Below are 18,003 nucleotides of genomic sequence, written 5' to 3' on the forward strand. Positions count from 1 at the left end.
TGAATCCAAAGGCACGTGTCAAATAGACATATATAGACTACCCAGTGCGCATCCCATTCGCTTCAACAAGAGAAATTAAGTACGTTCCCCTCACAGTGAATCCCCTAAAGGACCCTTAGCATACATTGGTTAAATGCACAAATACAAAGTGCTTTATGATCAAAATAAAATCGCATAAGTTTATGTACAACCATATTTTATTTCCCAATTTATTACATGATATCTATGAAAAAGTCCCGTTACGCCCCCCGACCGAGTTCCCATTTAAATAGAAGATATGAAGCCTCATAATTCATCCTTGAATATCTCCTCACTACCTTCCTCACTACCTTCCTCACTACCTTCCTCACTACCTTCCTCACTATCTTCACCTTCATATACATTATTATCATCCTTATCACCATCATTTTTGGAATCCCCCTCGATAGGCTTTCCGGGTCCCTTTTGATGACCCTGTCCTCCATCATCCTCTACAATCCCCAAAATTTCTCTAACTTGCCCTGGGGCATCGACAACTTCAATTTTCCAGCCCTTATCTCCTGCCAACTTCTTGACCTCATCTTGTAACTTTTCGATCATTTTCGGGTCTAGATCCAATTGTTCCAGTGCTTTCTGACTAATCACTTCGACCTTCCCTCCCTCGGCCTTGCTTTTGCCGCGTGCGATGATTTCTGTTCGACTTTCATTGTCACCATCTCCAAAGTTTGTGGGGATGGGTAGACGTTGTCCTTCTTTGCCGACAAATTTACCTGCGCCGACGGTTACACCACCAATGACTACGGGGTTTGTAGGAATGGACAAGGAGGGTGAAGAGGTGATAAAGTTGGGATCAGTACGGGATGGGAGTGCATAGTAATCTGTGGCTACAGGTTTGCAGACTATACTGTTGGCTTTCTCTGCTTTGGGTGGCATGAATGCTACATCGTCACAAAGGCGGGGTGTGTATACGACCATCAGGTATGAGCATGTGGTCATTTCCTTGATATATCCAATACGATCCTTGACGTTGGGATTGCAGTGAAATTGAACTTCGACTTGGCGAGGCTTGCCTGTGAGATCGCAAATTGTGCCACCTTCCATCTTTTGAACGAGGTAGCGCATGTCACCCTTGACTTGTAGTTCTGTTTTTGGTGATTCCCCATTTTTGGGTGTCGAATGCGCTTCTATTTGGTTGCCCCATTCATCCTCCTTACTCTTGCTTTTTGGTGATGTCTTTGCTTTTCCGAGAACAAATTCTTGGGCTGATGGATCCGGCTGGGGTGGGAATGCCGCCTTTCCGGGTTGTGCGGGTAGTTGATGAAATTGCGTGATTTCGTTGTTGTAGCAGAAAGAATATGACCACCATCCAGATACAAAATATAGACAGTTGTTCTCCAAATCTTGAAGTAATTCCCAACCACGATCGGTTGCTCTAGCAAGCTCTTTCTGTTCAGCAGCGCGAGCTTCGGCTTCTGAGGTTTCGTTTCGCGGAGGTAGAGAAACTATGGGAATTGTGCATATATGCGCTTCACCATGTAGAAGCATGAGCTCGTAGGTCTGTTTGGGGGGCTCGGATTCATGATCGGTGGAATCATCTTGGATAGGGTGTTGAGATGATTGTATGCCTTTAGGATCGGGAGGTTGAACTATATTGGCAGGTGCATAGGGATGATTGACGATAAAATCTGCTTCCTCGCCCGTATGAAAGGACTCTGTGAATACTACTTCATACTATTGATTGTGAGCTTTTGACGATATCACCATTAGAATGGGTTATGAATTCGGCGGGCTTGCGCATACCTGTGGGAATGCAACCAAGTCATCGTGAACACTGAACACATTTTGGCTAGCTAATGTTCCTGAGGCTGTAGCCAACAACAAAGCTGGAATTAATTCACGCATCGTGTTGTATGGCAATTGCGGATTAGATGTACAGAATTTCATTGATAAGAAATGCAGTTTTAAAGCTACCGTTAAAGCTATGATCGCATTTCCACAAAGCTGGCATCATCTACTAGGTAGATCTAGTGTGTGCTAGTGTGTCGCAGTGGGGTTCGGATAAACATATCCATTTCTGACTAGCAAGTTTCTCCGATGTGCACATGACGTGCACATGACGTGCACATGACATAGGACTGACTGATTTGACTCGGAGGAAGTGATCTTCTTTTCGCAATAGAATGCATGTATGAGAGGAGATTATACCGAGGATAGCATTTTTGACCGGCCAACGGTGCGATATGCAACAAAATGTAACATCTTTCAATAACCAGAGGGGTGATGCAGCTGGCGTCACGTGCTATGGTCCAAGGAAGTCTCGAACAGGGGAATCGAGGATTCTTACGCATTTAGGGAGTGAGGAGAATAAAGTACTGTCTATAGAACCGCCGTTAGAAATCTCACTCTGACTTTGAAGTCAAGTTAGAGCCTGGGCATCAATCCATTTACCGGGCATCGCCGATGGGTAGAGATCAGGCTCTTTACAAGGCATGTCTGCTCAAGATGGCAAGATCACATTTCCTTTTTCTCTCATGCCGTGGAATGTTGCATTCCGGCCATAGACTCGGGTCCAGAACAAAGGTACAATATACAGTATACTCAAAGCAAAGTGTCAAAGCCAAAAAATACATCCGGCAGATGCAACAAACTCCCAGATCAAGGCCAGAAAAGGACAGCGAGATGTTGGGCACCACAACATCGTGCAGTCCACGCGAGAGAGCTTACAAAAGGGTGTGATGATTATCCTACGGGTAACGCAATGCCTCGAAAGCCTTTTCGTACCTTACGTACACGGTATACAGCGTATCTTGGTCTGACAACATGGGGTTTGCATCCAGCACAGCCATCACAAACAATGTGAATGATGGCGACGTCCTGGCCATACCATACAGGCCAAAACCGATTGCCCGATATGCAGAGGAGATAAAGCGGCTACGCCCGACGAGAAAGCAGGAATTTGTTTTGTTCGTGTAATCATTACTGACCTTACCAATCGTCGATTGTAGGATACCAGCAGGCCTTGGTTTGATTGGGAGACGATATCTCAGCTTGTCTTTTTGTTTACAAGTCAAGTTACAACGCAGAACCGAGTCAACCGAGAGCCCGTTTTGAAGAAGCGAAAGGATAGCTAGGGTGTTGATAATTGTGATGGGTTATTTTCGGAGACGGGATTATGTGATGGGTGATGGGTGATGGGTGATGGGTGATGGGTGATGGGGGGTGGTGAGTGATGAATGATGGGTGATGGGCGATGGGTGATGGGTAAAGGGCGAGGGGGTGGACATCAGGGTTATTTGAGGAAAAGTGGTCAAGATTAAGGCAACCTTGGAAGTTGTAATAACCTGGGCGAACCATTTTCAGACAGTGTGATGTGTTGGTTCGTATAATCATCCACCGTCCACAGTACGTGTCGAATCTGTGGTGGAACACGTTTACGAGGTCCAAGAGGACGAATAGGAAGAAAGGATTCGCAGCTTCCGACCCAGATTGAGCAATGTTTCCATATCATAAATATTATGTAATTCCATGTCATTGGCATAAATTGTGGTATAAAAATTGTGAGGCGGACTAGCGAATTTGACTACCTTACCTAATCTTCAAGGTTGTTCCGAGTTTTGCATTTTGAGTTTTGAGTTTTGACTGAAGGTGGTGGTTGGCTGGCTGGCTGGCTTGCTGGCTTGCTTGTCGACTGTTTTTTCCAATTTCAATACCCAGACCTAGACCTGGCAAGTAATAAGCCAGTCGGGATGAGCCGCAGTTTGACAGGAAGATCTTTACTCGTTGCTTCACTTTTCTTTCCTTTCTCTTTCTTCTTCCTCGTCTAGCTCTAGAAAGAGTTGAAAATCCGAATGTTTGTTGGAAATGAAGAAAGGAATGCTGAGGACCCTTATTACATTATTTTAATTAACTTTATTCGGGACACGAATTGTAATTTGTTCCTCTTTTCGAATTTCGAATTTCGAATTATGGTCGACGGGCGTATCATCTATATATAGGTACACAGAGGGATGGTCTGCACAGGTACACACAGATACACATAGGTATATAGCATGAAGAAACACTGCAGTCTACAAGGAATGAGGGGATTGAACAATTATGCCAAATCTCCAAACCAATTCGGCTTCGTGGTGCGATATACGACGTAAAAAGACTTCGGTGTGCTGAAATTGGTAATAACTCGGTCGGGAGGCAATATCATAGGTGGGTGAGCTTTGATTTATTATTATTCTTGTTATAAGATTGTTGATCATGAGACAAACCTAAGCATTTTCAATAGACCAATGTAAGTAGCGACTATAGGGAAAGGCAAAAATGGAAGGCGATCGTTAGTTCTAGACTGGATACAGACTGAAGACATGACGACTGACGTACAGGAAAGGATTCAGAGGAAAGACTTTGGGGAGAAGCTGGATGCCGCGAATGCCCTCAGAAATATCCTACTGGGGACAATCATGGATGGAGGATGGAGGACGGAGGATAGAGGATAGAGGATAGAGGATAGATGATAGATGGCATGATTAGTTATCAGGACGTGGGGGAGTGTCAAGTGCAGAATGTCTTGCTTCTATTTGCTTGGCCTTTGAAACGCTTTGGAGAATGAAGCAGATTAATGGAGCAGAATAGCACGGAGGAGAGCGTTGGTGTTTACCTTTGCACATCTACAGGACATGGTACAATATTTCTTTTTTGCTTGGTGTAACTTCCCGAATCCCAATGCAACTAACTTCCTGGCGTGGTGTGACTTTCTCTGTTGTCAATCTCTATTTCAGACAAATTGCAATGTACGAAGTAGAGGATGTGCCGGGAGAGCGAGAGAGAGAAGAGCGAGGGCGTATTCCACTTCCATTGGTTCTGGAACAAGGTAATTACTCTGTCGCGTTAGAACCACTTTGAATCTACCGCAGCAAGCCTCCCATCCCTCCACATCAAGACCACCCACAGCCGTGATATGATGACAATCATAATAATAACCATCATTAAACATTGAAAACTCGATCCACCATGGAATCTTGAACACGCCCCTCACTCGCCCTGGTACCCTCACGCCCTCACGCCCTCATATCCCGATGCGCTCATGCCCCCGTTCCCTCATCCGCATCCTCATCCCCCTCCCCCTCCCCCATCCACGCTCACGACTTGCCATATTCATCCCACCACAGCACAGTCGACCACAACCAAAAACAAGCACACGCAATGCCACACCCAATGTCACACATCCACACATCTCCACAACAGACTTCATCTTTTCCCAATACAGTAAGGTAGGGAAGATGATCAACTCGTTATCATTATTTTAGTCCTTATCCTATGCCTTATCCTGGCATACCAAGAGAACCCATACATCCACCCATACATCCACCCATACATCCACTCATCTACCCATCTACCCATCTACCCATCCACCCATCCATCCATCCATCCACACACCCACCCATACATCCACCCACTCGTCCACTGATACGCTTCCAAAAAATAAAGAAGAAGAAGAAGAAGAAAAGGTCCCATCCATCCATCCATCCATCTCATACATCGGTATATCCCCCGAACCCGTACCCGTACCCATCATGTCTTTTTTGGTATGACCTCGAAACAACCTAATCTGTTTAATCTGTTTGATTTGTCTCGTCATCAGAGTCATCCCAACCCACACTTCATCCGTTCTTCTGCCGTGTCATCCATATCCCGAACTCAATTTCATATGAGCCCCATCTCCCCATGTCGCGCTGTCCATACAATACATAGTTCGCCTCTCCCATTTCCACAATCTTCACTTCATTATTTTCGCCTTACTTTTATGCCTCCCTATCTTCTCACGCAACCATAGTGCCATATCAATATTCCAACCGCGAACTATCATTACCTTCACAGCTCGTAACATCGTTACGTGCGTCCCTCATCCATACGTATGTCATGGATTCTAATGTTCATCATTCAACTCCTCTTCACTGCACCCGCTACTGTACGAAATATGCTGGTGATCATACTCTTTACTAACTACGTGAGGCTGCAGACAACGTTGCAAGCGACGACACAGTCTCCACTATCAGACGCCAGCGAGTCGAAAAGTCCTTGGAGACTTTCTAACAAACTCTAATAGACACTTGCTATGTCGTCCCAGTTAAGACTCAATACTTCGGTAGATCAGGATCAACTTCAATTCCTTCTGGCACAGCAAGAACAAATTCAGGCGCAAATCGCATCGCTCACATCCGCCTCGGCGTCGACATCATCGTTTCCCCATCACAGATCCCCAATATACAAACAACAAACTCAACGAAGACACAATGTTCCCCGGAGTATGTCAAGCAGTGGAGCTCCCATGGCCCGACATCCATCTTCTGTAGGAGTCCCCTGTGGTTTTCCTCCCTGAGCTGGCTCTAACGATACTTAGGACCGGATGGAAGCAACCGGAATCTCGCGGACAATATCTCAACAATCTGAGCCCGTCATGATGCGAGCAAGCTCGATGAATAGTGCATCGACACGCTCCGGAAGATTACCATTCACTCAGAATGGCGCGATGCCCCCTCCGCTCCATAATGATCACCGCCGAGGAAATCCCGCCCTCGAAGCTTGGGTTAATCAGGATCAGCCCTACAGCTCTTACACTTTCTCGCATCAAGCCTCGGCCTCCCCTCTGCAGCGCTCTATGTCTCAACGGAAACCGGAATTAGAACAAGTTTTAGAAGTTCCCCAAGGTTTTGAGAATCCCGGCGACTTCCTCTTTCGCACCGGATTTACTGGTGTCTCACCTACTCCAGTTTTCTCAATCACGCCTTCTCCTGTATCGATGCCCTCCTCGACACCTATGCAACTTCAGCAATCTCGACAGTCATTCAACATTCCTAGCACGCCTACAACTACGACTCTCACTGATGCAACTACATACACAAGTAACATGAGTCGACAAAATAGTCTCTTTAATGAGCCTCTGGTGGAAAGTATTGAAATGATGAAGTTCAATTCGAACAATTCCTTTTCTACAGGTATCAATGATGATTCTGTTTATTCCGTTGCTCCTCAGTATAGTTCTCATCATAGTCGTCGGTCTTCCGACGAGGAACAGACTCAACTACTTGTTGGGGCTGGTGGTGTTGGCAATGATTCTCAGTTTTCTCTTTCTTTTCCTAGTACGGAAACTTTTGCTCAGTCTCAAATTTCTGCACCTTTTGCTCAACAGATGGAAAAGTCACAATCGATTGAAAGTGTTTCATCGAGTGTGTCATCATCGTCTCGCAATAAGCAGCGGCTACAAGTTAGTAACATTGCCGCTGCGCGACCACTCATGCCTAAGGGTGGCTGTGAAGAGAATTCGATATCACGAGTCAACTCATCACAATCAATGACTCGACTCGATTCGAAAGATGTGACAAATGATAAGATTGCTATCGAAAAGCGTGCTTATCAACGACCAAAACACGAACGTGTATTTTGCAAATTATGTGATGAACACCCTGATGGGTTTCGAGGCGAGCATGAGCTTCGAAGGCATTGCGATCGACAACATAAGAGAATGGTGAAGAAGTGGGTTTGCATTGAACCGGCGAACGGTCAAGGACGCGAAAAGCCTGTGCTACCACTCTCAAAATGCAAGGCGTGCGCGACACAGAAAAAGAAGTATGGAGCATACTATAATGCAGCTGCACACCTTAGAAGAGCGCATTTCAAACCCAAATCTAAGGGTAGAAACAAGAACAGTAAAGTTGAGGAGTCTCAAAAGCGTGGTGGAAAAGCCGGAGGAGACTGGCCTCCCATGTCGGAGCTGAAAAATTGGTTTAAAGAGGTGGAAGAGCCAGCAGCAGATTATCCTCAACAAGACGATGAGAACGATGAGGAAGATATGAACGAGAACATGCTTAACGATCTATCGCCAAATCACGAAGCACCAAATGACTTTGATCATGCCATCAACAAAGTTCCGATTCATCCAGTATACCCCTCGATCAACACACAAAACTTTGCCAGCAACATCAACTTCGACAGCTCGATGCAACAGAACATTGATTTATCAATGAACTTTGCAGGTCAAACAAATTTTGACTTTTCTTCTTTTCCTATGAATGACCCATCAGTGGCATTCTTTGATACTGTTTCTTCTCTTCCTCAAGTTTTTGATGGTCAATCACTTGTTGGTGTCAATCCTGTAAATTTTTCTTATGATCCTTCTCTGTCTTTCAATTAGGTATCATTCCTACTCTGTTCATACTGGTATGGTTCGAGTAAGGTGTGATTACAATTTTTCCTCTTTTCCTTATCTGCCTTCAGTCATACTTTCGATAATCCATCAATTTGGTGAGTTGAATTGATGGATTGTCGCATGGCATCAGATTTCTAGATAGGCAGGCGTATTTCCATTTTCCTTCTTCTCTGTATCTTTTTTTCCATCTCTTGTCCCTTTCTTCGTTGAGAAGTTACGGCTGTTATGAGTAATGAATTGATATATCTGGTGGTGGTATCTTTCTTTTTTCCTATCGCTTCTCGTTTCTCTTTCCATTTCTTTGCTTCGGTTAAGGTTATTGGATTGGTTTTGCACTTGCGAGGGGTTTGGGTGTTTGGGAAATCGATAACGAGAGTTGTCTGGTTGGGATGGGATAGGACGGAATGGATGGATGGATGATTGAACCATACCTACAGTAATAATCTTGATTATATACAAGTTTATTTTATCTGTTTTTTTGATTGCTCTTGTTTTATGGTATGAATAGACTTTGGATTTTTGATGATGGGGTAGGCAATTGAAGGGAGGGACTGGAGTGGTGAAGTGGTGCAGTGTTGGTTGGAGTTGAAGAGTGTTCACGATATGGTGATGGTGATGGTGATGTGGATGATGATGAAGATGAAGATCAAGATGTGAATAAGATAAACGACCCACCAATTTGTGTCTACTTAATGATAATACAATTTGATTCATTCATACACGTACAATGAATGCATTGTCAGAGTTAGAGTCATCACAGCACTACGAAATCACCAGTATGAGTTCAACAGTTCAAGATTAGATTTGCATGATGGCCATGGTTGTGGTGAGTGCGGAATACTCTTTTATTTTTGTTAAACTCAACGAAGACCTAAGTGTACAGGCAGAGAAAAGGAAAGGGAAGAAAAGAAAGAGAATGTGAGCTGTGCTAACTACTCATTCCGGTTTTCGATCATTGATCATTGATCATTAAGCTACCAGCATTAGATAAAACAACCCTTGCAGAAGACTTTGAAGAGAACAATATTTATCTGACTATCCACCCATCCATCCATCTATCCATCCATCCATCCATTGATTGCATGCTAAAGAAGAAGAAGAAGAAAGAAAACAGGAAACTTGTTGTGGGAAGGTGTGGTGTGGTGTGTTTGTCGATTGTCGATTGTGTGTTGGGATGAAAGATTGGCTTGGCTGCGTTGAGTTGAGTCGAGTTGAGTCTTGGTAGGAGAGTGGAGAGAGGAGAGCTGAGAGAGCTACAGACGATAAAGAGAAATGGATTGTGCGGAAAGTTGGAGATGGAGGTGAGGTGTTGGATTTCGCGGGGTCTTGCAAGTTTGAGATCCCCCATGCTTGATCCGTCTCTTGTTTTGAGTTGAATCTCTGCTTGTTGTTGGTGGATTTTGTCTGTAGCAGTTAGTTCAGGGAGAGAACGGAAAGATCAAACATTGTTCGAGTTTCGTCAGCTTGGTGTAAGGTGAGGCTGTGCAATCGGAGAAGTGAGGAGAAGAGAGAACGACACCGTGCTTTTGTCATTGTTCGAGATGAGGTCGCAGGACATCTTGTTCCGACCTTTGCAGCTGGTGTGGTGTGGTGTGGTGTGGTATGATAAGACTTATGGTCCAGGCTCAAGCGATGACAATGCTCTCTGGTGCAGTAAGATGCGCCGTAGTTCCTGGATGTTTGGCGAGACCGATCCAAAGACAACTAATCCAAGCACCACGAAAAAGAAAACTCCACCACTACTACCAAATTTTCAAATTCCTGGAGAACTGGGACATGACCCCCAATCTCCCTCATATACCATTGAAAAAGGCCCACTCCCAGGGTCTCCAGCCAATATCCTCCACATAAACCATGATACAACGCCAGCCCAGTCCCAGGGTCCCCCAACCAATATCCTCCACATATACCATTGTTACAAAAACCCTGCCATGCATAACTCCTTTTCCTCCGCCATCTACCAATGCATTTAGATACAATAGAATCCTGCTTCGCATTACTAGAATCCCCAAAGAATCGCACTAGACCCTGCCCGTTCCTCCACCAAGCGAGCGATACGTACCGTTCGTACAGTCCTACTAGGTACACGTACATACATCTTGATGGCATACTAAAGCGAGGGGACAGCCGGCAATTCTCCTCGCCAGTGCCCGTAAGGCCACCACCGTCTAACTGAGGGCTGGATCTTTACCGGTCATGTAATAGACGTCCCACGCGTCTTCGTGGTTCCAACCCCACTTGGTATCGAACTTTGGCTTTCTGAAGGGAGCCACCCCATTGGCGACTCGCCAGTCCCGAATGATGCAATACTCTTCCCGATTCAGACGAGCCGGCTTCTTCGTCCCAGCCGGGAGGCCCTTGAAGGTTCGCAGAGGCTTGTAGTCGGCGCCACGCGCCATCTTGACTTCGGCCTCGGTGACCGAGGGACGATGCTTAAGGAACTCCTTTCTGTGCTGATAAGCTGGTGTACCACCAGGACAGCGTGCAATTTTGTCGTCGAGCTTCATGTTGGCCTTGTTGCGGGGGCGGGGAGCCTTGGGAGCAGCGCGGCGACGAAGGGTTGCCATGGTGAACGATGACTATAAAATGAATTGGATTAGCGAGGTCCGGGTCTATTGATAGAAAAATGAGAGTTGAGAAGAGTATTGTAAGATGGAAACAATGCATGGAACCATATTGTTCAAGTTAAGCTCGTGGTTCAACATGTATTGATTTGGTTGAATGGCACCAAGAACTTGCAGTTATTGAGTTTTGCTCGAAAGAGGTAGATGTAAGATATGAAGTGGAGGAAGAGAGTCTTTTGAGGATTCCCAATGCGGAACTTGAACTCGCACATTGAGCGAAACTGCATAAGCAAGACAAACTGACAAGTCCCAGAACTTGAAATTCTCTTGAATAAATAGCGGTGGAAAGATGAGTAGAGGAGAAAGACTTTTCCTGACACGGTTTAAAGCCAGAGTTCAGCCAAAGGTTTTACTGATACTGTTATTGGCAGAACAGATCAAAATAACCCAATTGTTGATTTTTCTTTCGAAATGCTGGAGATAGGATGGGAAGTGATGGAGAGGAGCTTTTTTTTGCTCTAGCATGAAGCAAATTGTCAACTGGCACATTAACTTACACTGTTTTACGCAGATAAGATGAAAATAGACCAACTGTCAACCTTTTCTCGAAATAAGAGCCAAGGGATAGAAAAAGAAGAAAAGACAAATCTTTAAAGCTGTTTGCGACGAAGTCTCAAATGGTAAACCGACTGATACTACCATTGGCAGAACAGATCAAGGCAAGCCAATTATCAATCCTCTTTCAAAACGCAGAAGACAGAATGATAATTCAAAGAAGACAGTGTTTTTGATGCTCTTCGATGCGCAGTCTCAACTGGCGCAACGAAATGTAGCACTGCAAGGAGAGCAGATAGCGCGCTTTCAACTTTCTTGCTGCTCTGGTGCTATATCGATATTGAGTTGCATAGATCAGATTGAAAGCTCGCATTATTTTGGCCATGCCAGTACAACGTGGGAATGAATGGTAAGAGAAATAATGAGGGGAGCTTTGAGACTTACAGGCGGTTAGAATATGACGGTGGGAAGACTTTGAGAAGACGAATGCGAGATGACGATTGTGAGAAAATGACGGCGAGACAACGACGGCGAGAAAATAACAGCGAGAAGTTAGCAAAGAGCTTTTAGTAGTGCAAAGATGTTCTGTATCGTCGCTATATGGATGCAATCAGTTAAAAATCCATCAAGATAGGAGCCTCCAGGAATTTTACTCACATCCGTAGTTATTGCGATTCGTTGGGAAGGAAAAGAGGAAAGGGAAAGGAAATCTCGCGGCGGTCGGAGAGCAATTATACTAGAGTGCGCTGAACAAGTTTTCCCTCGGCTAATAGATAGTTTCTATTGGATTTTCAGAAGAGACTTGAAATGTGAATGTCCTCGGATCTTCCCGAGCCGGCACCCACATGAGTTTAATTTGAGGACAACAAGGTTCTAAGGCTCTGATTCATTTTTGGAAAGGCTGTGTTTCTTTGTTGACACTTCGGACGCGTGAATATCTTCCATGGTCAACATATTCTAGGTTGAACTTGCTGTTTGGCAGAAGAGAAAGAGTAGGGATCGATTTTACATACAAGTGATTTTCTTACCCAGATAAAGGAGCCTCTAGATATATACATTTAACAGATACATGTCAATCGATAATTACAAGATAGTCTCTTTCCCCTGGTAGATTAATAAAGAAGTCCAACCAGAAACATTACCCCCTCACTTCTCGGGAATCTTGAAGTCATTTCCCAGGATGAAAATGAGTGAATATGAAAACTTTCCCTGCCATCTTGTGTGGCCTTTCTAGAAATGACTGACTTTCTATTCTTTTTCAAGCATGCAGACGTTTCTTTATAACTATTGTTTCACTGAGGAGTTTCAATAGGCAGGCATATACTTGTACTCGTGGATTTATATAAATCCAGCAAGAGGACTGTGTATTACCAAGACAGATTTGTGCGTTTTTGAACATCATACTATTATCAACATAAATCTATGCCCTTACTACCAAGATCCTTCTAGAAACTGTTCGAAAGGAAAAGATGGAAGTAGGTCACAAATAATCAAAAGCCTCTGTTCAATTCGAAGTGAATGTTTCCCAAAAACTCACAAGACAACGGCATTCTAACAAAATCGAAATCAAGGTAAAGCAAAATTCTCTTTGATAACAAATCATTTTACGTTCTATAAGGATCATTCAAAAAAACTAGCAAAGAGAATTCTTCAAAAACTTGATTCAGGTTAAATGAAAACAGTGAATCTCTTCCTGTGTTGAGACCATCTGTAGGAAATCATTTTTTGGACCTGTAGCTACCATTTTCCAAGTGATCTTTTAAACATTTGCAGACATGCATTTGCCAAAACAATGAAATACCATCATATCTGTTATACTTGCCTGCCGTGAACTATAAAAGTCTAAAAGAGACAACTACAGTAGACTCTAGAAGCCAATGGACTTCTGGCAAAGCTTTAGTACTAGTTCAAAAGTATTGCAGCATTGCTTCTCCAAGTCCAATTCTGTACTATGCTGATGTTCTGGCACCTTCTGTCAGCTAATCCCCATGCAAGCTTCTTAGAAATTCAACAACGTGTATATGTATATGCATTCTCACTTGCTCACTTCCATGTAAAGATGGGGAGAAAGATTGAGATTAAAGGCTCAAAAGCATTCCTGCCAAGGGAATAGCACGTGAGAATTTTTTTTAGCAGGCGATCAGGTCTAAATTAAAAAGGGTAGTGCTCTATATTCTGAATGGAGATGGGGGTCTTCTGGGTGTAGTTGGAAGTAGTTACCATCTACAAAAAACCTAAGTAGTACGTTTTGTAGAGATGCTAGTGAGCCCGAGAGAACTGCCGTCCCTGGCTATTCTCAAACACCTGTGTTCATGCAGCCATTGAACCCATATTTCCAACGCTTTCATGGTCGTCGGTATTGATGGATGCATCTCCGCAAATTAGACATGGATGGCTCACTGCTGCTTCAGGAATTGATTCAACATATGTCGCACGTCATTATGTACGGCAAGCCACTCGCCTCAGGACCGGATGCTAAATCTATCGGTCTGGAACATATGATTTTGGCTGCGATCTATCATGCTGCTCTTATGCAGTACTAGTTGGAAATAATCATCCAAAGTGAAAAATTAGCAGTCTCTGGCCAAACATTCGTAGAGAATGACAGCTTTTGAGAATTCTGTCATATTCTTCGGTCGAAGCATCCAAAGCTGTCGATATTTCTTGCTCGAGAAGATTTAGCGTATTATAAATGGCGAAGTCACACCGTTTCATACTTTGGACTCTATTGCTTGACGTCAAGAGGGTTACTCAAGGCGTACCTAAGTAACGATGGATGTAATATTAGACTTTTGTTTCCAGTTGAACAATGTGGTTTCATTTGGATGCAGCTATCTATCTTCAGATATCAAACGAAATACATAAAATCTTTGGCTTTCAGACAAGTCTTGCTTGACCTTTGAATATTGGCCAAAGATCTCCATCGTGATTGGGTGATGCGTGGGATCTGATGCAGCTAGCTGTATATTATGGAAGTATGTCAGTAGCGGAAATGCCAATATTGAATCTCACTCATGATATGGTATTCGAAGCGATCAAACTCACGGTTGTCTCACGATAACCAGGAAAGCATACCTAGGTATGAAGTTATGTGAGCTCGGCCCGTCCCGAAACCCGAATCGGCATCGGAATCGGCATCGGCATTTGCGCTAAAGCATTCATCATCTAGACGTCACATCGGCACATGAATTCTGGCATTTAGCCATCGCATCGGCATGAAGATTTTGGTGTGGTTCAATTTAGATCAGCCTGTGACTGAACCGCCAAGACTTGTGCGGCATTGTGCTGATTATAACCGGCAACATCTGATTTTTAAATCCTCCACTCAAAGTTGTCAATCATGTTGGCCGCTACGCCTTTTTCCCAACGTAAAGTAGACGCTGATGCTTTTGCCTTCCTACAGCATTGAAGAAGCCGATTTAGCTCATACTTGCAGTATTCGTGTTTACTAATCGTAGAACAGATGTTGAAAACCTTCCGCTGAGTGCATATATGACGGCTGGAACCGAAACAAATGATGACTGGGTGTGACGGCTTTTCACGAGAGTGCCTGGGAGATCTTAGCTGTATGTAATGGGACTTTGGAAATCAAGTATTTTGACGAGTGATGTGAGTACCTGCAAATAAGAATTCTTGATGGCCGGCCAATTCACCTCACTGTTGCTGTGCCAATTCTGACGGCGAATAAAAAGCCAGGACGAGACCCACGAGAGTGACAGGAATGAAATCTAATACTGTGAGTAGTCGATACAAACTTTCAGTGTCTCCTTCTCCTCAAGAAAAGCAAATTCATCTGTCGTTGAATTTATGTTTTACGCCGACAGGGAAAAACAACCAAAAGTTACAATCTACTCCTAATCTAGAAATACGTACTAGACAGGTAGTACCTACTAGGTACGCATGTTAAATGCTGAGTCATTCGGCTTCTAAATGTAACCTTTCACTTAAACAAGATTCTATAGATTCCAGATTAGCACATACAATAATTTTATCCAATAAAATCATTAAGGTCAATACTAGTTTCTGACAATCTTCACAGATGATTGTCTGTAATTTAGGAACTCGTCTTCCACTTTAATTTCTTGCTGGCTCATTATTGATTTCTCTATTATGCATCCTGTCCTATAAATTAATTTACTCGGCGGTTTCTCCAAACGTGGCGATACCTGAACCACATTCTTAAAGCTATACATGACTTGTAAGTCGTTACACTTTGGTAAAAACCTTTCTCATGTGGTGGCGGACAATCTTACAGCTGCAAAGAAACTGCAAAGATAGTGTCACCTGTATGTCACTGTGTTCTATCGGGCTCCAAGAGTGCGTAAATTCTGATCCTCGTACAGATAATGATATTAAACATCCTTCTACCCTGAATGGATGACACCAGGGTTGAGTTGGGATTCAGCCACCAAAGCGACAGGGTTCTGATTGTGATCTGGGATTTCGTCCTTCATCTTGGGCTGCTTCCACGGAGAAAAATTAGTCTCGCAGCCTTCGCTACACCGAAATGCGCCAGTGACACAGTATTCAGCAGCAGATGTTGCTCACCCATACCTTTATTTCACACCATTATCATTTCCAATCCAGATTGGATGATTTCGATACAGTCGATCAATGAGAATAGAAACTCATCGATGATTTTCTCAAAAGAAAATGATTCATGGATTAGAATATTGATTTCGAACGAACAAGATTACTGGCCCCGGGAGCATATTTAATTAAGCTTATGGGAAAGAATTATATATCAAGAACTAAGGGCACACCGTCTATTAACACGAACTTTACTTCAAGTATACAACGACTTATGGTTATACACTCTACCAGAGTTTGTTTAGCATGTCTTTTTAATAAAGCACGTCCTCGCTTGTGGTCTCCTATTCCTTGACAGCTGAAGGAGAATATCCGGAGACAGAGATCAGTCTTATAAGTTTGATGAACCCACTGGTTCCCGGAATATATAGGACATTTAGCAAAACTACCAGGATCCCCTTCCTTGTAAATATTACACTCCACGCACGATACACATTTCATACTTGAATGCTCATGTTGGTCTATCACTGCTTATAACCAATTTTCTATTGCTATTAAATACTAATTCAAATGACATTCATTCGAGCAATAACCCGTTACAACTGTATCGGGTACAATTGTTAAAGGCATCTGTATCAATCTCAACACCTAGATATTCCAGAGTTTAAAAACGAACATGCCAATGATATTTCAGCTCTCATTGAGGTACCTACTAGCAAAAATTTGAACTCGCTCCGAAGCAGGAAAGGTTCTAACCTATGTACAAATGGGATGATGAGGTGCATTAAGTTGGCACCATGTATCATATATATATACCACCAGTAAAATCGTCGCATATTTAATCTTCTGGATCTCAATTCTTGTGATCGGCCGTTATATGAATAGCATAGACCTGGTCGTGGGCTGTTAAACAAGCCACGTGGAGAATGAATGCGACCAAAAGAAGAAGTAATGCACATCCATTCATTCGTCCAGCTCTACGCGAGTCAACAGGCATTGCCAGATACTTTCTAAGATAGTATCTGAAAATCACTCTGACATGTCATCCAGGTACTTATTTCGCGATCAATGCAATTCCACATCACCCATTCTTTATATAGTGATGTGTGTATTTATCTTCGTGATAGTAAACGTAATCCAATTAGCAACAACTTTCAAAACAACTGTTGAGAGCCGTTCAGTTGACAAGTGCTAGAACGGTTGGGATTTCCACATGATGGTCCGACTCTCTAAGTTTCTATGACATACCAGTGTAATAAAGCGGGGAAATATATCGTATGCATGCAGGGACAGAACAAGGTCTTCAATAGCCTGAACTGTACTGTCTAGACTCCAAATCACTGGTTGACGGGATCTGAGAATCTCCAATGACCTTGTGAGCCTGGAGACATGCTTCAAAGTCATGCTTAAGTGCATGATTAGTTTCAAAAAGCAAGAACTGGGTAGTAGTTCAGCCTATAGAAACTCCGAATATACTTTATACATCCCTAAACCTTGCATCTTTGAATTCGGTTTACACTGCATGTTGAGAGCAACCGGGGTAGAGGAGATTGCATACGGCCGTTGACCCTCCGATCGACCTCACCTTAGGAGCTCTTTAGAACCCTAAATGTCTCTGAAAAACTATGCGCAGTGATGAGCTATATTTCTAGCTAAGCAAAAGTAATCGAGAACTCTCTATAGACTTCCACTCGCTTCCATTTTCAAACCATACAAGAATTACCCACGCAACTTTAATAGTACCAACTAGATGAGAAGACACAAAAACTGCTATCCAGGGAACTTTTCTGCAGCAAAAGACCCTGATCAACAAAAGATTGGCTACCCCTACCGTACAAAGGAGCCAGTCACACTACTCCCAAGAACTTAATCCATTGATCGACATGATACCAAAAGACGTGGGGCACGCCGACAGCTGACCACTGGCCACACCGCGCAGCACTGCTACTTGACGCACGGAAGTTACCGGAGTGCTGGGGAGCCATCCCAGAGCGTACTGGTGGCTCGGATAATCGTGTCGTGCATGTGTAACTTTGATCGCGTGGGAGAAAATTAAAGGGGGGCTTAGCTTGTAACTAGTGTTGAACAAGAGATCGTGTATATAACATCACACGCAGAAGTGAGAAAATTCGATGTGTAGATAGTATTTGATGCTTGTTTCGCTAGTGCGGCGCATTG

At 43.6% G+C, this 18,003-nt stretch overlaps 3 protein-coding genes across 4 annotated transcripts; 1 reads left to right on the plus strand and 2 right to left on the minus strand.

The window, feature by feature from the left end:
- Positions 1-105: 105 nt before the first annotated feature.
- Positions 106-2,365, minus strand: BCIN_05g05180 (hypothetical protein). Of its 2 annotated transcripts, none has more exons than XM_024693062.1 (3): positions 1,780-2,365; positions 342-1,710; positions 106-317 (listed from the first exon to the last, which is right to left on the minus strand). In XM_024693062.1, exons 1-3 carry the CDS (start codon positions 1,921-1,923, stop codon positions 286-288), a joined length of 1,545 nt encoding a protein of 514 aa, XP_024548848.1. In that variant the 5' UTR covers positions 1,924-2,365; the 3' UTR covers positions 106-285. The 2 variants fall into 2 exon arrangements, with proteins under 2 accessions (XP_024548848.1, XP_024548847.1); XM_024693063.1 differs by having other exon boundaries at positions 342-1,724.
- Positions 2,366-5,476: 3,111 nt separating this feature from the next.
- BCIN_05g05190 (hypothetical protein) lies at positions 5,477-8,952 on the plus strand. Its single transcript, XM_024693064.1, has 3 exons — positions 5,477-5,882; positions 5,990-6,319; positions 6,371-8,952. Exons 2-3 carry the CDS (start codon positions 6,086-6,088, stop codon positions 8,159-8,161), a joined length of 2,025 nt encoding a protein of 674 aa, XP_024548849.1. The 5' UTR covers positions 5,477-5,882; positions 5,990-6,085; the 3' UTR covers positions 8,162-8,952.
- Positions 8,953-10,163: 1,211 nt separating this feature from the next.
- Positions 10,164-12,275, minus strand: BCIN_05g05200 (hypothetical protein). The gene is made up of 2 exons (XM_024693065.1): positions 11,740-12,275; positions 10,164-10,755 (listed from the first exon to the last, which is right to left on the minus strand). The coding sequence occupies exon 2, from the start codon at positions 10,741-10,743 to the stop codon at positions 10,345-10,347; it is 399 nt and encodes a 132-aa protein (XP_024548850.1). The 5' UTR covers positions 10,744-10,755; positions 11,740-12,275; the 3' UTR covers positions 10,164-10,344.
- Between the last annotated feature and the right edge of the window lie 5,728 nt (positions 12,276-18,003).

This window comes from Botrytis cinerea, chromosome 5 (assembly GCF_000143535.2).
Source record: "Botrytis cinerea B05.10 chromosome 5, complete sequence".
In the NCBI taxonomy this organism is placed as follows: Eukaryota; Fungi; Ascomycota; class Leotiomycetes; order Helotiales; family Sclerotiniaceae; genus Botrytis; species Botrytis cinerea.